Source organism: Nuphar pumila, chromosome 3 (genome assembly GCF_984573655.1).
Source record: "Nuphar pumila chromosome 3, dmNupPumi1.hap1.1, whole genome shotgun sequence".
NCBI classification, from domain to species: Eukaryota; Viridiplantae; Streptophyta; class Magnoliopsida; order Nymphaeales; family Nymphaeaceae; genus Nuphar; species Nuphar pumila.
Window position 1 is genome coordinate 74,139,065 of NC_143251.1, and position 25,594 is coordinate 74,164,658.

A 25,594-nucleotide genomic window follows, 5' to 3' on the forward strand; every position below is an offset into this window, starting at 1 on the left:
GCGATCAAGCCAACGCATACCGCATGCTCCTACACTTTATGCATTTTTTACTTAGCAGAAGTTCACACTGCACGTGCCCTATTCTGAATGCTCGATCTGAAAAAATTTTACGCACTCAAATCATTGTCGTCCTCGATAATGCCGATGCAGGTAAGAATACAGTCTTAGTGCTAGTTTTTCTTTGTACTTATCTTTGGTCTATATGGGGCACGTGCAGTGCAAACTTTTACTGAGTAGAAAATGCATTGATTGTAGGAATGTGTGGTATGCATTGGCATGATCGATGACGTGCAGTGGTAGCATGACATACGATAAACAATGGTATCATTGTTTTGGTATAAAGTGGCTAAAAGGATAAAGAAGTGGACGAACAAGTATTATCGTCCTATTGGGTTCCATGTTGGAGACCAGGTGTTGGTGAAACTCTACCTGAGCCATACAAGCATCTTCCACAGATGGCACCGCGGACTGATCAGGAAGTACGAGGGACCATTCATCATCACCAAAAAAGTGGACAACTTAGCATACAAGCTGGACCTGCCCCCAAACTTCAAAGTGTACCCTGTGTTCCACTTGTGCAACCTGAAATCATTACATGCAGACGAGGGAGATCCGGAGCATAGCGTGCTACAATGCGTTTCTATCCTGCTGAGGGCCCCGGCAACACAACGGGTCGAGAAGTGTCTCAACAAAATCCTTCGCAATAAAGTCAATTACTTGAGCGAAGAGAAAAAAATTTTGGTGCAGTGGGAGGAGACAGTGAATCCAATGTGGGAGCCAGCATTCTGGATGAAGAGCCACTATCCAGCCGAAGTCAGGACCTACCACAAAACAAATGATGTTGAGGGTGGCGCATGATTTGAAGGGAGAATCTTGTTTTCCTACGACCTATAGTTATGTCTAGAGTTTGTTTTGCTTTGGTTATCGAGTCACTTATAACTTTCTCAGGGCCGCCCATGTACTTTAGTTAAGGTTAATAAATACCCTGAAGGGTCAGTCCGTAGTTCTAAACTGTAATGCACCCTTGAGCAAAAATTTGAATGAATGCAAATAAGAAGAGCTCTTTTTTATACACCCTCGTTGTAATTGCTTTCGAGTGATTGTGATTTCTCTCTTTTATTTTCTTGCTCTCTTGTACTTTCAGTTATCAAATCTTTTGCATTGGCAAGCGAGCGATCGAAAGACTTGCGACAGACCGTCATGCCGCACTGGCCTATTAAAGAAGTAGGCGCGTGACCGTTGCAAACAACACAACAATGCCAACCAAATCAACCTTCAAGCTCATTTTGTGGGCTACGATTGCAGTGGCTTCACTGATCATCCAAGGTCTGGAGAACTCTCCATCTCTGTGTAAATTCTTTCTGTATACTCATTTGCTGAACATCCAAGGTCTGTGGTGTAGTTCTTTCACTGATAATTGAGGTGGATGTGTTCCTTTTCTTTGACCAACCATGTTGTCTGCTCTCTCTTTGCTTCTATAGCAGTAACCATCCATGTTTTAAGCCGATCATGGCATGGGTTACCCGTTGCACCAACTTGACCAGAATGGTTGCAAGGGTTTGCATGTGACTCATAAACCTAATGCAAACCAGAGAGGGCTGCCTTAGTGTATGCTGACCCAGTTACACCAAAAGCAGGCACCAGACCCCACATAGCAGAAAAAGCCCAGGCAAGCATATACCTCCCTCTCATGGTCTTCCCAATCGAACCACCCAAAAGTCCCAACGGCAATGAATGGTTTTTTATGCCTTGTCAAATAAAGAAAACCCATCTCTTATGCCTTCAGATATAGATATCGCTTGCAAGGGTAACTGAAATATGTAAACCAGAAAAATATGTAACCTAGTATTTTTCATAGGTTTTTTATTTTGTTTTTTCTAAAATTTTAAAGTACCTATGCGATCTAGATGTTTGGCTTTATAAAAACAGACTCTCTTAGTTCATCTGATTACGATGTATAAGATATTAAGGTTTTTCAAGGCTTGAAAATCAAAGGTTCAGAATTTTAATAAATATTCAAGCATACAAAATCATATTTCTTGATCCTATTACATGATTCAATAATCGATTTCATGCAAATGGGCCATGCCAATTACATCTGCGGGGTTAAATTTATAAAAACACCTATGAAAATTTTTGTTCATACTAGTTTTCCTTGCTTGCAATGTTTTTTAGGCTCTGTTTAGGAGCTACAAATGTTCTCATGCTCTGTGCTGCTTGGGAGCAGTGGTGTTGCCAAAACACGTTATTGAGAAGGTAGTTGACAGTCTCAACACCATTAGGAAGAGACCAAATATTGGCAAAACCATACTTTGGCAATACAGCACATCTGGTACTCAGCCAAGTAGGTACTTGGCCCAATGAACAGATGCCACCCATTTTCATGGGACCCACCTCCCCAATGAATGGATGCATGGCCTCCCGTAATTAGAGAGAGTACCTTGCATGTACTCGGTCCGATCACTGGATCTAATATCCATGAAAATGGTGCTTCCAAGTTCCATCCCAATTCAAGACTCCTAACCGGAGCCTTAAAAGCAGTGGGCATTTTGAATTTTGTATCTTTTATCATCACTTTTCTGCCACCTTCCTCCCTCATTCATAAACACTGTACACGCAGAGACACACACACAACTGCAATATTTACCTTTTCCTTGTGAGGATAAACGAGTATTTTTTAATTTTAAAGGATAACAGAGGCAACAAAAAAATCATGTTTTTCAAGATGGTGGATTTTCACTAGTCCTTATTTGACAGTTTTCAAGCAACCTATACCCCATTTCAAGAATTTCATAAAAAGTAAAGCCCAGTTTTTAAATTAAGGGCAGGAGGTTGTCCCCTAAAAGGAATTTTCCCAAAAAACATATACATCCTCTTATTATAAAAGGAAAAATATGTGATTTTTTCCGTACCATGATACCATACGGTGGTAAGTACTCTTGTCTAGATACATCTAGCCATCAAATGGTGGATCTAACGGTACAGACATATTTAACATGGTTTATTAAATACGTTGGAAGGTTTATCATGTCTAACATATCACAAGATTTTATTTTTGAGACAATAAAGAACCAACGACTCACAATTCATGTAAATAAGAGTGGTTTAAAAATGATATAACAATGTAAACTTTGAGCCAATTTTAACACATGAAAATAGTAAATACAACATGCTAAACATGATCGACCGGAGCTTAGACCTATGTAAATCAAGGGTGTACCATAAGTTACGGTAGTATAGTACCACCATAGAAGAAGCACCCCCATACATGATAGCTTCTTGTGAACATATTAGTAGGTAACGTACCGGCAGGGTGACTAAAATACAGGAGATACTTCGAGCATCTTAAATTTTTACTTTTTGAAGAGCGAGTATTTTTAAAATTTCAAAGGTTACATTGGAACCCACCTACATTTTTCATAGTGTTTTAAGTGATATTTTTACTCACAATTGTCAAAAAACATTACTTCATTATATGAGAAGTGAAATGTTATTTGCAAGTAATCGGATATAAGTGCGCGGCCAACAGTCCTTCAGTTTGTCAGGTTCAGCTGGGCTTCGGGAACCCACCACAGTTCATGGTGGAAATAAAGAACAACTGACCCATGTATCCTGTTACAGACGTTCATGTAAAGTGTGGAAGCTTCACACCGAATTTAGTTGATGGCTGTGCTGTCAATGGAGGACTACCTCTAGCAGCAAGGAAGACGCTATCCTTTAACTACTCTCATCCAAGGTTCCAGATTACGCCGAAGTAGTGGTATTTTTAGTGAGTGATGATCTCTCAGTTCAGAAGCCATATAAAACCCAGTTTCTTCAGAATATCTGTAATGATAGTCCCAACATGAATGCTTGGACATAGTCCTCCATAAAATCCTGATAATTTGCAAACTTTTTTTGCACTAAAATGTATCCTGGAATTGATGGATGAATAAGATAAGTGGTTGTGCAGTGCATGGCGTTTCTGCAGATTTTCGTTTTGTCAAGACAGTTGAGCATGGACACAAATTACTACACATTTTTATTCAACAGATAAATTAACAAAATGAATCAAGCTGCAGAAACCAGCCAAATTTAACGAATCAAATTAAGAAGAATGATGATTAGAAATAGTATTAAGGAGAATGTTGGTGAATATAGGTTACAGGCTAAAGAAATGTTATGGGCCCCCACAGAATAAACGGCTCCAGTCTTAGAATCCTTGACTTTGATGCTTGATGAACCTGAAAAAGAGAAAAAAAAAACTCTGAAAACCATAAAACGATTAAAAGTAATTTGTGACAAATATAAAATAATAGCATAGCCAGAAACGACTAAACAAATTACTCCTTGTTATGCCAACAAAATTAACACCTTTACAAGAGGTGTACTGTTTCCCCTCTGTAGCCATTCCAAAATGTACAAGGGTGATATCCAAATGCCACGCACCATAGAATAATGCAAGGGTTTTGAGAGGGAGAACAAGTTCAACTAAACGAAGGGATGGTGACAAAAAGATTTGTGTCTATTAGTGCTTTTGCATGTTTTTCAAATTACAATTTTTTTTTGGCATAGAAAGCTGGGGTTAGGCAGATCCCTACCAGTTATACAACCATACCATTTGGGGTTTGAACTTGCACGTCCCAACACAAGATGACGTGCACTAACTGCTCCTGCCAGACATGCGGAGCCCCCCGTTGGTTCAAATTACAAATTTGCAAGTAGTTAAAATTAGCCCTTCCAAAGCAAGTTTCCTACAGGAAAACACTGCATTCTAATTTAGATGAGGATCACCCTGTATACATCACCAAATATTCTGATAGAGTACAGGTATGTTCATAGTTCCGGCTTATTTAAGATATGGAAAGGGGGGGAGTTGTGAGTGCTTCTAAGGGGGGGAGAGGCAAGGCGTCAGATGAGATATACTACAAACTACAGAAGCTGCTTTGCATGTTTCAAGATAAGCGATACCCAGCAATATGTTGAAAAATCATATGACAGAATTGCTAGTGCACATGTGAAATTGAACAATAGTAATGGCATCTAACTGTCTAAGTGTTGAAATGGAGTTCTTTTCTATTCAAACATCTAAAAGGATGAGGGGGGAAGAAAGGAGGGAGCTTGTTCAACATCATGCAAGTCTTCACATACAAACTGGAGATGATAAGAACCGTAAGACCAAGTGACGAAGACCAGATGTCAATATTATGGTCAGCTAAGCTGTTGAAAAACAGAAATCTAGAACGGCCTACAAGCAACAAGAGAAAGCACCAGATGTTCCATTACAACTGGATATGATGTATATAGTCATATTTTTAAAGAATAAAAAACAGGATTCAAGCATTAATGATTCAAAATTGGAAGACGAACAACAAAATGTACATGTGGGATATAAAAAACCTAAAACTAAATATAATGAGTATTTATCAACTCAAGATTAAACAAGATCCAATATAAGAAATAAAAAAAGGCACAAGCAAATGTGACACACACACATATGTACTCATAAATTGCAGTAACCAATAATTCTAAAAATTAAAGTAATTAAAATTAGAGGAATTCACATAAACACAATTTTTGGCATATTTACAAAACAGGCCCAAGTTTTCAAATATTACATTTAACCATCCAGAACAACCAACTTATTCTCAAACAGACTCTCAGACGATGGGAAAAGTTATGATGCGTGTAATGGTACCATTATACCCTTGCTAAATGACATACTGTGGTTGGTTCTGGAATCTTTCCAGCAGGACAACTGTTGCACCACCAGAAATCCAATGGACGGATGGCAGTGAGCTCTCTCTTGTTGCCCACAGACTGGGAAAGTCTGTATATGCTTAAATCACTTGAACACTGATAACCATTCCAATCAGAGAGTAGTTGCCTACACTTTATCGAGCAAACACGAAAGGGCACACAGGTGTGCGCCCGTGCATCTGTCAAGACACCATTTAGCAGCGGTCATCAATGTTGTTAAGTACCTACGCTTCGAGGCATGAAGCTCGCGCCTCAGGTGCAAGGCAAGCCTTCATGCCTCGAGGCGTTGTTGTTTATGAGGTGTGCGCCTTAGTGTTTGAGGTGCACGCATTGCTCAAGGTATATGCATTGAGGAGCGCACGCCTCATATTCTAAAAAGGTATTCACGTAAAAAGGTAATGTTTCACGTATTCACGTAACGTGAATTACATTGGCAAGTGTGTGTATTAAGGGCAACACGCTTTTTCATTTTTCTAAAAGTTGTTTAGTCTCTCTCTCTCTCTCTCTCTCTCTCTCTCTCTCTCTCTCTCTCTCTCTCTCTCTCTCTCTATATATATATATATATATATATATATATATATATATATATATATATATATATATATATATATATATATATATATCGATTCTCAGAATTTTGTGAGTTTGGAAGATTCTTTTTTCGAGCAAACGAACCCTAATTCCTAGTTGTTTGGTTCAAACGTCCCTCGTTGTTAATTAAAAGGTCTGATTTGGGGTCTTTCTTCTCGTGTTGCATATCTTTCTCTTTCAATTTGAGGTCCGAATGGATGTTATTTCTCTTGTTTCATTGTTTTGGGCTTTTTTTTGCATTGTTTGGCCAACAAGGCATTGCATTCCAAATGGTGATTGTGAATCTACTACGTGCATAACTTTCTCTAATATTACAATAACTTGACTAAATATATATGCAAAAGTGAAACACAAAACACTATAACCCAAACCATGACATGTTCATCTACTTCATGTGATTTTTTTTCTCGACCAGTTCTTTGAAAGATCAACATGAGTCACGCATATTTTCAATTTACTTATGAATTGAGATTTGAATAAAAACTCATGATACTATTTTAATTAGGTGAGATATGTTATGTTAGTTTTTTCTTAATCTTACTTTAAAATTGTAAAAACTATAAATTTTTAAGGGAAAATAAATAAAGAAATTGTCTTCTTTTGAGTTAAAAATTTGTGTTTTTATCTTTTATTGTAAATTTTGTGTGTTTACATGCTCAATTTTATTTTCCTGACATAGAAGGGTAAAATGGTCATTTGACTCATTTACGTAAATAAAATACTATTAAAATATTCAATTTAATCATTTTAAGGAGTCACAAAACCATTTAGGCATGTTTGAGCTGTTTCAAACTTAACAAGATACATTTTAATGGTTCTCGAAATATTTTCGTAAAAAGGGTATTTTAGTCATAAGATTAATCTTGAAAAATATTTTAATTGAATAAAGTATTATCTTTAAAAACCAAATTTTTGTCTAAAATAGGAATATTAGCCACCAAATAGTTTAATTCTAGTGTTATTTTATTTTATTTTATTTTTATTTACTTTTCCCATTTCATTATAGAAATTCTTAATTTTATTCTTTTCAAATCGTTTTTTTTTTGTTTTCCTTTTTTTTACTTACCTATTTATCTTCCTTGGTTCGGGCCCGAACCGGACCTGAACTGGGTCCGGTCCGGACTCGATAACACCCCCGTAAAACCCTAAACCCCCTTCTCTCATTCCCTCTTCTCCATTTTTCCAAAATCGTCGTTGACCCCTCTCCCCTCACCTTCTCCTTCTCCCCTTCCCCGTCCGAATGTCGGCCTACAGCCGACCTCCCCGCGCTGTCGTTGTGACCACCACTGCCTCCTCCTCCTTTTCTTCTTCCCCTTCCTTTTTTTTTCCCTCTTTCCTTTTTCTCTTGCATTTCCCCGCGCTGTCGTTGTGACCACCATTGGAAATCGTGTCGAGACGCTGCCGGCACTGCTGTCAGCCAGGGCAGCAAGTGTGTTCTTTGCATCGCTAGCTTTCTTTACATGCTTTTCTATTTGGTGTCGTTTAGCAAATATATATATATATATATATATATATATATATATATATATATATATATATATATATATATATATATATTCTTCTTTTCTCTTGACAACGGGTACCTCGATTTCCATGCCATCACATGGAGTGATGCTCTAGATTGTGTGCCGCCGTGGGGCTACTCAACACGACTATCCAATTTTGTTTGGACTTGTTAGCGCATTACTTCTTGATTTTCACAAATCGGGTTACCGAATGTCGTGTGGATTTTTATCGCTCGTAAGCGAAAGCATATTTAGAATTTATCATTTGTGTGTGCAGCAATAGCGCTCTCTCTCTCTGAGAGGGACGAGTAGATCGTGTTGTGTGACGGTTGCACTGGACTTTCATGACCCCGAGTTTCGTTTTACCTTTCGTCGCATCCAAAAGGTAGGGTTCCTAAACTAAAATTTTAGAATGTTATTCATATTGTATGATAGAAATCTAAAAGTTAACTTTTACGTACACCAGCAGAATCACATTGCTAGAAATAGTTTAGAATTTTATTGCATTGTATATAGAATTATGCGTTACAGGTCCGTAGTTGAGCAAATTGTGTGATACTTAATGTTAAGCGCTGCATGCGGCTAAAAATGTCATGCAAAAAGAAATAAGAAAAATACAAAAGCAAAAGCATGCAAATCAAGTAAATACCCGTGGCAAGTAAGTGATGCAAGCGCACTACAGGTTAATTACTTCCTTGAATGCAACTCTCATGCTCACACACTCACTTAGTTGTAGATATTTAGGATTGTTGACAATTGTAGTTCGGAGACCATGCTGAACATGGTTGTAGTTAGTGAGATATTTGAGTATGTTTGATATTATTGTAAAATGAATGGTTGATTGTAGTGTTGTACTTGAATTGGCTGCATCAAATGCTTGCATGATATTATTTTTTTATTGAGCTCACCATGCATGTGAAATTTGTATCATGAAAATATGCCTAAATGAATGTATTATGCTCGTGACAATGATTACATTTTTTGTATATCATGTTAATGTGTGCAAATATGATGTGATGTGTTTTGCGCATGAAATAGTAGAATTATTTATGCATGCAAAATAGCTGAATCATGACATAATAGGAGCATGCATGAAAGTGAATACAAATTTGTTATGAACATGCATGAAACCATATAAATTTGAATTATGCAAGTGACATAGATTTTTATATCATACATGAGTGCATGTAAATTTAAATTATGCAAGTGGCATAGATTTTTATATCAGGCATGAGAGCATATAAATTTAAGTTATGCAAGTGGCATAGACTTGTGAATTCATGCTTGAGGGCATGAGAAGGTTATCTTGTGAGAATATAATGTTTGGCTCTAACCTATAACTTAATAATAAAGATAACCCTGGACCATAGGTCTAATTGAGGTGTCGGTAAGGTCGGGCTCTCTGAGATGGCTGGATCCGTTCCGATCCCGTGTCCTCCCGAGAGAGGAAAGGGCGTTACAAGCCTCGTGGGACATGTGTTTCGAGGGCTGAAAGCCTCTTGTCCTCATCCCACGGAAGTTAGGGGACAGGTCTACCAATAAGTCCTAGGTGGTAGGACCACAACTCTGTAAAGTTAGGGATGCATGCCCGATTTTTCGCAAGCAATTTTGGTTTGACGTAGGCCAAGACCTGGGACCATGAGTTTGTTCTTCCAACTGTTGCACTACAGGATTGAATCGCTCAAGAAAGAATCAATTAAGCCATAGAAGGGCAATAAAAAATACATAGAATAATGAATACTCCTATGGTTGTTTCTGGATGTTTATACCCTCTTTTATACCAGATGGGTTTGAATAAGCAAGAAAAACAATTAATTAGATTTTTAGGATAACTGCTTCCATATGCATAATAAGTATTGTGAGCATGTACAGACTTATAAGGTTTTGCATGATTATTGCATATGAATTATTACATGTGAATAAAAAAAACATGTTTATGATTGGTCATGTGATTTTGACATGTTGTTACAAGCCAAGGGGCTGGTTGATGCACGTGAGGTGTGTGTGGGGGGGGGAGAGGGGGGGGGTATACAGGAAGGGTCGAGATAGGATATGTTTCATTATTATATTTGAATGCAAAGTGCATAAATATTCTGATAAATGACATGTGAATTTATAATTGAAATAATGCATGCCTTAGTCATAAGTTGGACATGAGCATGTTTTCGCTTGAGCATAAAGAAAGTGAATGATGGCATTACATGATAGATTACATTTTTGCTTCACTTTGGAATATGCTATAAATTTTTAGTTTCATACATTTATGCAAATGATCATTTTGTATATGAATGGTTATGAAATTGAATTCCGTGAATTAACATGATAATGATTTTGAGTTTTCATGCATACAAGTGATGTAATTATGAATGCCATGAAATGAATGATGTTTTATGTGATTGAATATCATGTTCTTATTATGATGTGGATTCCCTTGACTCTCATTTCTAAAATGATGAAAATTACACTTGATTGCATCATTTCAACTTGAATTGCATTCTTCAAGTTTAGTTTTGGTTTCCTATAGGCATGTGGTTGATGCCCTACAATATTTAAAGATAACCTAAAGGAGGATTAAAGCGAAGCGCGGGTTGCTGCGTGGTTGAAGGCCTCACTCTTACCTACTACGATTCCTGGAGAGATCAGTTAAAAGTTTTGAGATAGTTAAAAACTTGTGTACATTTTACTTTTTGTTTGAATCTTTACATTTAAAGAAGTGTAATATTTTGGAATAAGAACATTTTTTAAATTCTGTCATTTCATTCCTATTATGTTCTTGCATATGGTTTAGAACTTTAAATTTTTATGTAACTCCTTAATTATCTTAAATTTTGATACATTTTATCTTCTGCATTTCCTTTTTTACATGTGAGAACCCCTTAGAGTAATAGTCTCAATCAAGTTTTGTCTATGAATGATTTTATACTGGATCTGATACTGGGAGGCTAATATACACTCGCGCTTGCGCTCATGTGGGTCGTCTAGTAATTAAAACGGTTGGAATGTGGCCATAGATGAACTTGTTGGCATATTACTTTCGAGAACCATGCAAATTGTTTATATAAATAAAAAGTTTTAAATTTTTCTCAAAATTTGGGGTTTAGAAAAGTTTTAAAATGGTTGAATTTTTTAGGGACATTACAAAAACAAAGTTAGATCCCTTTAGTTCTTAATCTTTCCATATACATACGTGTTTAAGGCACACACCTCGCTCAAGGTATGTGCATTGAGGAGGAGTGCATGCCTCATATTCTAAAAAGGTATTCACGTAAAAAGGTAATATTTCATGTATTCACGTAACGTGAATTACGTTGGCAAGTGTGTGTATTAAGGGCAACATGCCCTTTCATTTTTTCTAAAAGTGGTTTAGTCTCTCTCTCTCTCTCTCTCTCTCTCTCTCTCTCTCTCTCTCTCTCTCTCTCTCTCTATATATATATATATATATATATATATATCGATTCTCAAAATTTTGTGAGTTTGGGAGATTCTTTTTTCGAGCAAACGAACCCTAATTTCTTGTTGTTTGGTTCAAACATCCCTCGTTGTTCATTAAAAGGAAGTTTGATTTCGGGTTTTTCTTCTCGTGTTGCATATCTTACTCTTTCAATTTGAGGTACGAATGGATGTTATTTCTCTTGTTTCTTATTAAAGTTGTAGATGGCTATCAGATTGAGCTTTTTTTTTTCATTGTTTGGCCTATAAGGCATTGCATTCCAAATGGTGATTGCAAATCTACTACGTGCTTAAGTTTCTCTAATATTACAATAACTTGACCAAATATATATCACAAGTGAAATACAAAACAATATAACCCAAACCATGACATATTCATCTACTTCATGTGTGATTTTTTTCCTCAACCAGATCTTTGAAAGCTCAACATGAGTCATGCATATTTTCAATTTACTTATGAATTGAGATTTGAATAAAAACTTATGATACTATTTTAATTAGGTGAGATATGTTATGTTAGTTTTGTTCTTAATCTTACTTTAAAACTAAGCTGGATCCTTTTAGTTCTTAATCTTTCAATATGCCTATGTGTTTGAATGTACTTTTTGTGTGCGTAAGAATGTGATCCTTTTTTATATGAAAATTTATATGTTCTTACGGGTTATTGTTAGTAAAATACATAATTATTTATTTTTTTTATTATATAGTTTCATGTTTTCTTATCTTGTGCTACTCATTGTTGTGATATTTGTGATTTAACGCTTTGATACTTACACCTCGCTTCGTTGAGGCTGTTACGCTTTGCCTCACCTCAACGCTTTTAACAACTTTGGCGGTCACTGACCGCTGCTAAAAACTCAAAATTCTTAAGTGGTGGTCATGAACACCGCTAAAGTCGGCTTTAGCATTCACTTTGCACAAGCATCCATTGGTTGTTCATCAGTTCGGATATAGGCAGCCACACCCCCACTCCCATTCAAAATACCCAAAAGGGCATAAAAATGTTACCAAGAAGGCTGTAAAAATTTGGTTTAGGCAGATCCTTCAGTGACTGCAATACCTTCATGTGCATAGCTCATTCATTATTCATAGATATTAGAATATGATGGTACATTCATTGACGGTAACCATGCCAAGTAAAGATGGAGATCTTGGATTGGGCCTATTGGCAACTATTATGCAGAAGGCGAGTGCCTTCATAAAATTGGTGACGAATCGCTTGAAATGTTTATGGGTAGATGCCATGATTTAGGATATGGGCTTTATCAATCTCTATCTTTCCAATAGGGATTCCCGAGTTCATGATTCCAGAGCTTCAAAAGGAAAGCTTCGTCTAATCCATCTCATTTTCAGGAAATCAAACCAGTCTGGTAGATGGTAAACCTCATCCAATTTGTAGGTGAGATATGCTGGAAGATGAAAACCAACTGAAAAGAGGACTTACACACGACAATGATCCCAAGGGTAGGAAGTTCCTTTTCCAACATTAACCAACGTTAAACTTTATAATCTTTGCAGAAGAGAAGAAGAAGATGAGCCTGACAAGTGACAAGTTGATATCAAACCCAATTAATCCCGAATGAACCAAGTTGATACATGCTCAATACAGGTTCAAAATATAGACCAATTTACTTTTTCCGGGTTAAGTTTGATCTAGGTAAGATGGTCTCAAAACCGACCCAAATCTGACCCAAGCATGAAACCAAACCAGCACGACCGAGTAGCTAATATGTGAAGATATATTATTTTTTAACTATGCCATATATAAAAAACAAATGAAATATAAGGCCACTAGGTTAAACTTCATTATGTATTAGGATGAGAAAAAATATGTTGGTCAAACCAAGGTTGTAAGTATCGTATTGTTACCCATATCGGTCGGGCCCAAAGTAGCACCGTATTGTATCGTATCATAAAATATCATAAATTTTTAATTAAAAAATTCAAAAATCAAAAAAAAAATAAAATTATCAGAAAAAATAAAAAAAAAATAATCCAAAAAAACATATCACATGAAACAATGATAAATTGCATAAAATACAACCATAAAATCACATATAAAGCATGTATGTCTCTATGAGCTGCATAAGACATCATCAAACATCAACTATCTCAAAAGAATAATGCAAAATATTAAATATATTTCAATTAAGAACATGCCACAAGACTCATACTTTAATATTACATAAATAAAAATATTTTCAATTGGTTTCTACTCATTACTTGAGTGCCCCATTGCCATGCTGAATCATCTTATGTCATCTTTGTTGGAGGAGTGTGGAGCCTGATTTCTACCTTGATATAAATCTTTAATTTTCGGTAAGTTGGTGGGGTGTTGTAGGAGGTAGCCCCCTCCCCCCCCCTCCCCCCCCCCCCGAATTTCTTTTGGAGAGTAACTTTGTAATTTTTCTCATAATAAAGATTTTTTACCTTAACCCTTGAGTGAAAAAATGGTGAAAATGTTTTTTTTTACCTTGACTCACTTCTTTGGGTAAAAAAACTGGTGAAAATGCACTTCTAATGGCCTCTAGACAAATGAAGAAGTCGGCTCTCAAAAGGTATTTAAAACCAAAAATGAAAAAAATAACTTTTGGCCTTTTTTAAAGTGTGTTGAAGGTGTATATACACCCCATACGGGTAGGATACACACTTGTATCAGTATCGCAAAACCCAAAAGTAACAATATGTACTGTATGATATGGTACAATATGTAAACACTAGGTCAAACTATACAAATTCAATAACAAATTAAATGCTATGCATTTATTTAACTATTTAAATTATGTAAATGAAAGGTTTTTATACTTATCAGCGGCAAAAATAACAAGACTTAACCCCAAGACACTATGGGCTAACAACTGAAACCGAAACCAGGTTCAACCCTAGCCAACTTGTACCCAGCTGTACCACTTATGGGTGTAGCTTTTAGAAGCCTGTTAAAAAGCCAACCTGGCCCAAAGCATGTTGGGCTAACCTCAAACCAGCATGAACCCAACATAACAGTTGTAGTGTATTAACTCCCTCTCCTAGCTACTTGATAGAACCCATTCACATAGGCAAAATTTGTTGCATTTAACGAAAACAAACAATTAACAAGACGACCAAAGCACTAGGTTGACTTATTCACGTCTTGAATAAGAAACAAATAAACCACTAGTCATTGGGTTCTTAAACAATGTTGCTAACAATCTAAGGGGAATTAGAAAGGCCATATTTAGCAAGATGAGTCATGGTTGGCATTCTCTGAACACGGTATTGGATCGGCCAAACCTAACTCGGTGACTTGGGAGTCACAGTTTTTTATTTAATTTAATAAAAAATTAATAACAAAACCATTTTTTAAAGAGTATATTCATTTGAAATATGAAATTCACACACACACACACACACACACACACACACACACACACATATATATATATATATATATATATATATATTATATTTAGCACGCCTATAATATGTATATATATATATATATATATTAAAAAATCTTTACAAATATTTTAGTATCTTATATGATTTTTAGATACTTTTCTTTTTCTTAAATATAATCAAAATATTGAATATCTCCTTAAATATAAACAAACATTTGATCATTTCAATATCATAATAGTTTTTGGTTGATGGTTCTATGTTTTTTCAAGTTAAATATCTTGTTGTGGTTATATTATACTTAATATAAGTTTTTCAATATTCTTTTTACTAGTTAGAAGAAGCTAGCATTGTTGCCTAGTGCACCGCCCCTTGGTGATAACACTCTTGTCATGTGTATGTGCAAAAAAATAGTCCCATATCAATGGGAAGGGGCGGAAGGCCCATTTAACATGTATTATAAATAGGCCTTCCATCCACCCAATTCTACACATCCTACTTTCAGTAAGGGCCTTCAGTGTAGCATTGAAGGCTATGCCCTCAATTTACCATTTTTACCATTCAAAAGTAAATAGTGCTTTAATTTAAACTTTTGAGTTTTTTTTGCTATGACTTGGCCAAGTCAATGCTAAAACTCGTTGACTCAACTGAATTTGTTTTAAACCGAGTTCACCTAGTTTCTTGACTCGGTTTGTTGCCAATACGAGTTAACTCGGCCGAGTCATGAGTTGAAATGCCGAGTTTTCCAACTATGAGATGAGTGATCACTATTTGAAAATTTTCACAAACGAAACAATGCAACAACTTCATGAGCACCAAAGGTGCCATTAGATACGGCATGTGAGAATCTCATTAATGTCTCACCAAACCCACAATTTTCTTGTTTGGATAAAGTGAGAAGGGAAATGCACTAAAGTCAAGTGTCCTACTTTTTCCCAAAATGAGGACAATCATGACTTACATCACATAGCGGTAAAGGTGGATAATATTTTCTACCCTCGTGGGTAAGGAACCCCCTTGTGAAAAAATGTAACATTTTCATTTTTTTTATTTTTTTTGCACATCTGACCCTCCAGATGTGATCTACATATTAAGTTTAGTAGAAATTGACCTTTGGATCATGTTTTTCTGTCGTATATATCAGATTTTATGGGCATTGAAAAATCAATGGCCTACAATATAACAAATGATCCAAGGGTCAATTCCCAATATTTTGACCACGCCGAACATGTCCATGAGGTCAGATTTGGTCAAAACAATCTCCCCCTATGAGTTCCAATTAGGGGGTTCCTTACCCACAAAAGTAACAAATGCTATATATATATGTGGTTAATATTTGGTGATTCAAGGCACCAAATTATATGGAACTATTGAGCTGAAAATCATAGGCTATATTTTTTTTTGTAATTAAATCTTATGGATGTGATCTACGATGTTTGCTTAGTGGGAAATGAGTTTTAATTCTTTGAATCATATGATTGTGACACATAAGCATATTTTTTAAGGGCTTAAAAAATGAAAAGTCTACAATGCACCAAAACTTCATGACTCAAAAATTATATTTTTGGATCGAAATAACACAATCCAAGGATTGATCCTTAGCAAACAAACCTTTCTGAACACATCTATGTAGTCAGATTGAGTTGATAAAGCATGAACCTATGATTTTTAGCTCAATAGTTACATATAATTTGGTGTCTTCAAAGGCACCAAATACTAACCCATATATATATATATATGGTACTAATGAAGGTAAGGAACTATTGAGCTAGAAATCATAGATGCAAGGTGTATCGGCTCAATCTGACCACATAGATGCATTCAACATGGTTTGTTTACTAAGAATTGGACCTTGGATCGTGTTTTCGATGTGAAGATGTGATTTCTTGAGTTGTGAAATTTTGGCACAATCACATGATTCAAAACCCATTTCCTACTAAACAAATATGGTAGATGATCTATACCAAAAAAATACAAAAAAGTTTGAAATAAAAGTGATTTCTACTCAATAGTTCCTTACCTTCATTAGGACCAAATATTTACCATATATATATAATCTAAAACTAAAGATAAAACCACAAACCACTACACGAGACAATTTTTTTTATAAGCACTACACGAGGAAATAATTATATAAAACATAATTGATTACAATACCACAAGACGACAAGAGAAAAGCTTAAAAAAGAAAAGAGACTTGTACTTGTGAATCCAACAAGCAAATGATAAAGAATACAATAGAAAGTTCAAGACATAATTTTTTTGGTTGACAAGTAAAACAAAAGGATTGACAAGCTAAAGTAATAGTCCATATTTAACAAGATAAAGAATAATTGTCTAAAAAATAAAAAATTTGTAATGTTGATATATAAAGCATGTTACTCACAATCATAATCAGTCCATCCAATGGTATGGTTCTTAAGATCATAAAACACCAACTTATTGGCCAAAACCAAATCTGCATAAACAACAAAGTAAAATAATCAGAGGCTATGTCACATGGGTACGGGTGCAGGTATGCAGGGTACGACACCGGCGATTTCAAAATTTGCGGATATGGGGAGACGGCTATATATATATATATATATATATATATATATATATATATATATATATATATATATATATATATATATATATATATATATATATATATATATATATATATATATATATAAAAGAAGATGATATTTAGGAAAGATTGGGGGGTGGAGGAAATTTTTTTAAAAGGGAGGGGGCAGTTTGATATATTTTTTTATAAAAAGAAAAGCAAAAGGGGTCTCTCTCTCTCTCTCTCTCTCTCTCTCTCTCTCTCTCTCTCTCTCTCTCTCTCTGATTTTCATGAAAACAAAAAACCAACTATGATTAAAAAAAACCTATGGCCTAAGAGATAGGTTCTACCTAGGTCAGGTTCAATGTAAACTAAATTTATTAGAAATTTTGACACTTTATAAAAATATCATAAATACATTTACCATGGCTAGGAAGTCATCAAGATCAAGAAATCAAACAGCAGCAGTCAACAAATATTGGCATGCAATTTAAAACTAAGAATTATCTCATTTTTATGCAAGGGAAAAAGGTTATCAAATCATACCCCCCAATACAGTCCAACCTTTGGACTCCCTGCTTTGACTGCCGCTATTTTGAAAACCAATGCACCAGTCCAAATCCTGCAAAAGCATATTAATAAACAATCCAAAACATGTTATTCAAAATTGCAAGAAAGAGAGCAAAATACCAGTGGGTAATAACATCAACTTAAAGCTTCAGCAGGTTTTAACCATATAACCATAACTTAACATGGATTATTACCACCATGATTTACAATATACAAATGGATGCTAGAAGATTGTTACAAAACTTGAGTAGAATTTCAGTCCCTACCAGATTCATGACAATTAAGGTTATTTTTATATCAAATTTGAAACTTTTGAACAATCCTAAAAGGACAGCCCTTATGCAAATCGTAGGTATCACATACATGCATAGGCACGCAAACAAAAGCAATGGTTCTGCATCTTATTCACGAACCTAGGCATTTGTGTCAACTTTAGCACCTTGGTTTTCTCACAAGTTCATCAAAAGTAATAGCATACCATATGTTATAATACACATATACTTTAGTCATAGATGAAGTAACATCCTCTATTACAGATGAGGCCTTTTGGTATATGCTATTTGCAGCTGATATAATGCAGGTTTAGTTAAAACAGAGAAGCTCAACAAAAAGAAACTAAAACTTTGGAAGAGTACATTAAAAAAAAATGGTTTGACAGTTAGTAGAACAAAAACATCATGGATGAAGCACAGTCTTATGAGAAAGCTAGTGAGGAAAATGTTATAATTAAGATACAACTACACAAGGATGCCAGAATAGAACAAAACACCATGCATGAATTGCAGAAAGCTAGTGAGGAAAATGTTATAATTAAGACACAACTACACAACAATGACCAGAATATTCAATATTAAGGCTCTATTAGATAACAAGATAGCAGGTTTGAGAAAGGTGCTACTAGTAGGATTGTACTAGTTAAGTAGCACGTTGAGTATCATGTGATAAAAGATGCCATTACAATTAAAAGAAGATTTCTATATGACTATTATAAAACCAACACTCTCTATGGTCTTAATCAATTAAAAGAGCAAAAGGAAAAAATAGTGCATGTCTAAAAGGTGTATATGATGAGATGAAGGTATAAAATAACAGAAAAAAATTCTTACAAATAAATATACTAAAAACTATTTACAAGTTTTTGCAGACAAAATAAGACAAGTGTCATATGAGATGGAGACCTGTGAGAAAGGTTGATGCAATACAAGTGAAAGTAATCAAGAAAAGAGGAAAACCAATCAAGACTTGGAGGAAGGTTGGAAAAGAAGTCATGAAAAGTTGTAGGGTGATTGAGGTTGTAATTCTAAATAAGAAAAAATGGAGAACAAGACTTCCACTTATATTAATGAGAAATTAGAAAAGGTAAAAATAATCTTAAATGTTCCATAAGAATCCTTGCACAAATATGTCCTCAATGGCAAAACCTGCACCAGGCATAAAACACAACTATGCTTGCAGTTTGTTACTAGATTCAAACTATGGGCAGTGAAATTATTAGAAATATAGTGCTCAAATATGTTTCAAAACTAATATAAGCATTGGATCAAAAGAGAGAAGCCCTAACCCTAACCTCAACCCTTTTCTCTATGGTTTTCCTTCTCCTCCATGTGAGTTGAACCAGAGGAGAATCTTTAACCCTTTCCCTTCATTTGCATTGAGAGACAAGTTAAGCCCTTATTCCTATCTATAAGGAGGAGGAGGAGAGATAGCTCTGGCTTTTGACGAGTTCGGGAGGCCGTTCCTGATAATCAAAGTCCAGGATCGGAAGAACCGGTTGAGGGGCCTCAAGGCTGAGAAGGCAAACATTGTTGCAGACAAGGTGGTCGCCCGCATCCTCCGGACGTCGCTCGGCCCCAAGGGGATGGACAAAATGCTCCAGTCCCCCGACGGAGACGTTACCATCAGTAATGCTTCCCTCCCTCTTCCATGTCTCCTTTAAAAAAAATCCAAAAAAATGGACCGAAATGACCCTGGGTGCGGTCAACGCACCCAGGGTCGGGTTGACCGCACCCGCGTCAAGTCGTGTCAACGCAGGTGCGGCACCCTGCTAGCCGAATCCCTGTGACATAGCTTTTCTTTATTTATATTATCTGATCTATATGTTTTTTATAACATAGATCGATATATTTTCTCACCTACATCTTCACTGAGTTGGAGCCTATGCTATTTAGAAGTTGAGGAACAACTAATGATAGGTATTCAGTTTTCGCAATTGTCACACAAATGTATACAAATAAATAATTGAATGACTAGCAATATAGAGACACAGTGACAGATATTAGTGGAGAGGCTATGGAGTGTTGAAGAGAATGAACCCAAGTATAATAAATGAAAAGTGAGAAAGAATAATACTTACGTCTATTTGATAAAGATACTGATGAGGATAAACCTTTATGGTAACAGAATTTTCAAAATAGAAAGTCACATAAGGAAAGGCATCATCCACACTGCCAATAAGAATAAAGAAGGTATGCATTAGGATATAAATTCATGCCTAAGCCACGCATCTTTCAAATGGAAAAGATCACTCAAAGCTTCACCCATACAAGAAAAGAAAAAATACAATAACAAAACATCCAGCAACAAGTGGAACAAAATAAATCTACAGTACCATATGCTCAAATTCTTTCATGCTAGCTTGGTATGGTTCTTTGAAAGGTAAACAACATGCAACTATAAACATGTAACATAATCTCGAATACAGGAGCAAATAGTTATAGAGTTCAATGCAGTGCAGCCCCTTAAGAACATTCCTGAACCTTATCATCTCAGTTGGGAAACTGATATTCTTGTACTGAAGAACAACCAATAGAACCTCTGAGTCATTCTATTGAAATTGGTGATGTCACTAACGATATCTACAATAAAGTTAATACTACAAAAATGATACTGGAGCAATTTGAAGAACAAGAATAATCAACATGAATAACCTGCAGTAATCAAATAAAGGACAATAAACCACTGCATGTAAAAAGTTATCTGAAAGCACCATCTTACGAATGATAATACACTCTGACAAACTGACCCGACAAAATAGATTAAAGAGGAAATTCCCTTCAAACTACAAGAAGCAAACTTATTACATATAACTTTGAAAATTTATAGATTAGGATCAAGATAGGCCAAATTTCTTCCATAGATCATAATTAGCTAATCCAATCAAATCTATTGTAATACCCATGAATTTTATCATATAAATAAACTTGAAATTTATGTTCTTAAGTTGGTACAAGGATATTTTTTATTGTTCTATGTGTTTATTCATATTGGATCTTGGATGTACTGGTTGGATCTTTAATGACGGATCCGTAATATCCTATTCGAATCTTCAATATTTCATTCGGATCTTAGATGTTCGGATCCAAAATATCGCATTTGGACCTTGGACATCGGAGATTTAAATATGGCAATGATCCAATTAAATTTGTTGTGTTTGGATCCATAATAGTGGTCTAGACTCTAGATCCATGTATGTTAATTCGAATCCATAGTGAGAAGAAAACTTCGGATCCTTAGATGCGTATTTCTTAAAGGGGTTTTATGAGCACGATAGATCTTGGACCCATAATAAGTTGTTGAGATCCATAATAATGTACTTGGGACCAAAGAAATCTAGTTGGGTTTATATTCCAAAATTTAAATATTATACTTCAAAAAAAAATTTAAATAAGATCCGGATCCGTGGATGAATCCGAATTAGCTCAAAAATTTGGAACGCAAAAAAAAAAAAGGGTCGCGGGTCACGACCAATCCAAATTCACACGTACTGGTGTGTTAAAAGAAAAGTAAATATACATATATATATATGGTTCACGTTAAAAACAATGTAGTTAAGGTTAAGAGGTGAAGTGGGAAAAAAAATGTTAAAGTTGAGGAGAACACGCAAACCCTAAAAAGGGTTTACGTTTGAGATAAGAAAGAGTGGGGTTGCGTGTTTTCATGCAGCCGGAAATGGATGAGGAAGAGTGGGTAACCGACCCCAACGATCTCCTCTGATTCTCTCTCCCTCGTCTCTTCAAAACCTTCTCTCTTTCCCTCCCGTTACTTCTCTCTCTCCCTCTCTCTTTTACACAGTCCAACGTGAAGGTTTCTTGGATTCACTGTGGCTGAAAGAGGAAAATCGAAAAAAAAATTGAGGATCTGCAATTTCTGAGGTGGGGTCTTATGATCTTGCTGTGTACTTTGTTCAAGGATTTGCAATGGCACATTGCATTCTTTCTCCGTATGTTGCGGTTGAGCTATAGATCGATTAATGATTCTAATTTTTTTTCCTCTATTCAACTGTATGCGAATAGTACATACCCTCATGTATGTGCATTAACCCTAATAGGAGCATCAGGAAATTGTTCAGGTAGCTAATGAGGATTGGGACTTCCTTTTCTAAATATTGATTCAGATCCATTTCGATATTCATTTTTAGCATGTCTTCTTTGTTGCAGCGTAGAACTTGAGTATTGCTATATTATATACCCGTTCCGATTTAGCCTGTCGTGATATGCTTTGAATTATTTGAATAATTATGTTATTCAATCGCTGGATATTAACTGAGCATCTGAATTTTTGGTTGGATATTCGACTTATTAGCCTGGATAAGGTAAGTCTCTGAAAAAAAATTGATGGTCTCCGTTATGAAACAACATTTATCTATTTGATCGATCTTTGGTTGGGGTCTGGTTCATCACTAGCAAAATTGATTCTTTCATTTATATCTTTTCATTCCTGTTACTGCTAAATTTTATTAAATCAGCCTTCATTTGCTTTGTCGAGCCTTGTCAAGATTTTTTTTTTTTACCTTGGTAATTGCAGGTTACACTAGATTCCTGTTTCTAAATTTCTTGCATTGCAATGTTTTGAGGACTCAGTAACATGAAAAAAAAATGAATGAAACCTATGCTACATTTGGTCACAGAGGGACCTGGTATGTGAGTGAATATACATATGATTTGGGGCATTGGTTCTTACTCAAGTTATTTAAGTAAAGTTAGATATACAACTTGATATTTACATTGGTTAATCATCACAACTGTTGTGTGATAAAATCCAAGCACACTGATATTGGGTAAGAGGTTACTGTGTGCTGAATCCAGGCATACAGGGACTTGTGAAAATTTGTATGGTGTGCTGAATGCACACAGGGATTTGTTTAGAATTCGTCGAGTGGACACTGTTTCACGTATAAAAAAAATGTTTTACTATATATGTGTGGGCTGAATCTAAAGTACGGTAAAATCATGTAAGTCTTGCGTCTAGGCTGGATTCCAGTACACGGCAACCACAAAAAAAAAAGTTAAATTATATGTATATAAATATAAATATCTATACCCTTTTTATGCCTATGATAGTGCTGGATGTGGTGTGAAATAAATTTGTTTCAAGTACTTGCATATGAATGATCGATGCATGTTAATATTAAGTGTGTGACACAGGTGTGACCTACAGTTTCTAACATGTTCTGAAAGTTGTTATGTTCCCTGTTTGTGAGTAATAACTACAATACATAGGTGACCTGCGGTTTTAACTTTTTGTGTTTCCTGCATATCAAAATCATCATCGTATGCAGGGTCTTATAGTTTTGATGTGATTTGTAAACTTCAAACTCATGCAATGAATGCCATGATTTTAAAATGATATCCTTTTTTCTGCGTATCCATATAAACTTCTCGAGTTTGGATTCGGCATTTTAATATACTTCATTTTCATACCAAAGTCATGTTATTACCATTGGTGCTTATGTACGCATACGTGTGTATGGCTATGGAGGGTTGTGACCTCTGAAGGTTTCCTGATTAATACAAGCATTCACTGAGCGCCTGCATACGTCCTTCATCTCCTGACAGTATTATGTATAATTCTGAAGATTTTAACATGTACTGGTCTGATAAATTTTAAGAATAGTAGTGTACAAGGTTGCCCAGATTTTGGCTCGGTGTTGAATTACAACAACAAGGTGCCGCAAGTACACCTAAACTAAGAAAGTTAAAGTACATGCACAAATAAAGCCGAACTGGTTTAATGGTACTGGGGCAACTGTGCTTATCCGGTTTAAAGGTACCAAAGCATTCTGGGTGGGATTGCACAATTAAAGGGATAAAATTGGTAACATACATATTTAAAGTATGAATGATTGAAAAAATATTACTATTGTGGTATGATTCATAATTTTTGTGAATCCCAGTGTCTATGAGTTACTGAGTTCATATCAGGGAAAAACTTGAAAAGTCAGGTAACGAAATTATTAAGATAAGCAACCCACTCAGACTCGGGCTTACCTTTGAGAGGGTAGGTGGTACACAACTTCGGGGACAAGTATTTTTATGCTTCGAGTGGCAATGGCTCGATGGTTCCTAGTCATCGGAGTTAGGAGACCCAGACTACCAACTTGTCCTAGGCGGTAACACCAAGTTTTTCTGCAGAAATTAGGGATGCATCCTGTTGTTTGGGCCTTTAGGAGGTTTTTTCGGTTATTCAACCGCTCGCTTAAGATTTCAGTTTCAATTAGACGTTCAGGTTAATAAAACACCAAGCATAATAAACCCCTAAATGTTCTCTTCTGTTACGGATGCCTTGACCTACAAGTATTCACGAGATAATTCAAGAAAAACTTAATTTAAATATTTGGTGTGTATTACTTAGACAAAATATTGTGAAATTTCGTAACTGCACATGTGATTAGTTATTTAACCATGTTATTAGTTACTTGAGCATGTTATTGCTACTTGGGCAGGTGATTAGTGATTTAAACATGTGATTATTTATCTGATTAAGTGATGATTCATGATATGTTTTTTCGTAAGTTAAAATTGTGGTAGGCAATAAATTAGATTTCTGTTACTTATTCCTTCATGCCATGCTGAGTATCATACTTTACTGTCCATCGTTATTCATTTTCATTGCATACTTGTTACACAGTACCTTTGCAAAATCATAGTATTCTCCTACGCAGACTGGTTGTAGTCTGACATAAATTATTTTATTATTTTTTAGAAGAAGAGTAAAAGATAAACAGCGGTTGCGGGATGGTATGCAGATCAGGATATATGATCTATTGTGTTCCCGAGATGTTAAACATTAAGTTGGTTATTGTAATTATGTCTTTCAGTTCTTTTGAACCCTGATCTTATGTTTTAAACTTTTATTAGAAATGAAATGAATGTTAGTTGCTTTGACGATTCCTGTAATGTGCCTAAAATGTTTAACCCGATTAATTTGAATATTTTCGTTGTCATAAAAAAAACTCAAAAAAAATTGAGTTAAATTTTGGAGTGTTACATCTATAATCCACTTCAGACCATTAAACCTGGGTTGTCAGAATTTGGGCAGATCCTGGTTGATGTACACAGAAGTAGTGCATTGGAGGGTAAGGAACAGTATAGGCATAGCTACATAAGGATGTGGTCAGGTAGTTCCAGTTTGACATTGAACCTCCTGAAAGAAATACAACAGACTGCAGATGATTGAGCACAAAATAAAACAATCTTGCTTGTGCTTGAATATATAAACTAAAAAACTGTGAAGATAAAAGAACATCAGATAAAATTATTCAAGAAATGAACACAACCAATGATCTGGGATAAACTAATAGGTAAAATGAAACCATTACATCAAGTAACACTAATGTTTTAGATTTCATAATTTTCAGAATCACAATTAGCATCAAACAATAATAACTTAACCAAATATCAAGGCAACTGCTACTTGCAGGTCACATCAATAACTTTGATTGGCAGAAAAAAAAAACATCACATTAACAATATCATCTGTACAACTAATATATGAACACAATATCATATTTAATGGCCATATGAATTCAGACTCA

At 35.3% G+C, this 25,594-nt stretch overlaps 2 protein-coding genes across 2 annotated transcripts in view; one reads left to right on the forward strand and one right to left on the reverse strand.

Annotated features, from left to right (window-relative positions):
* The first annotated feature begins 318 nt into the window (after nucleotides 1-318).
* LOC149843022 (uncharacterized) lies at nucleotides 319-858 on the forward strand. Its single transcript, XM_090000812.1, has one exon. It carries the CDS (start codon nucleotides 319-321, stop codon nucleotides 856-858), a length of 540 nt encoding a protein of 179 aa, XP_089856938.1.
* Nucleotides 859-3,998: 3,140 nt separating this feature from the next.
* The window catches only part of LOC149843023 (aspartic proteinase 39-like), a 28,647-nt gene continuing 7,051 nt past the window's right edge, over nucleotides 3,999-25,594 (reverse strand). The window contains exons 7-10 of the mRNA XM_090001668.1: nucleotides 20,135-20,225; nucleotides 17,758-17,833; nucleotides 17,047-17,118; nucleotides 3,999-4,223 (exon numbers count right to left, since the gene is read on the reverse strand). Of these exons, the coding sequence (XP_089857794.1) occupies nucleotides 4,075-4,223; nucleotides 17,047-17,118; nucleotides 17,758-17,833; nucleotides 20,135-20,225 (388 nt within the window). The 3' untranslated portion in view covers nucleotides 3,999-4,074. The remainder of the gene's footprint in view (nucleotides 4,224-17,046; nucleotides 17,119-17,757; nucleotides 17,834-20,134; nucleotides 20,226-25,594) is intronic.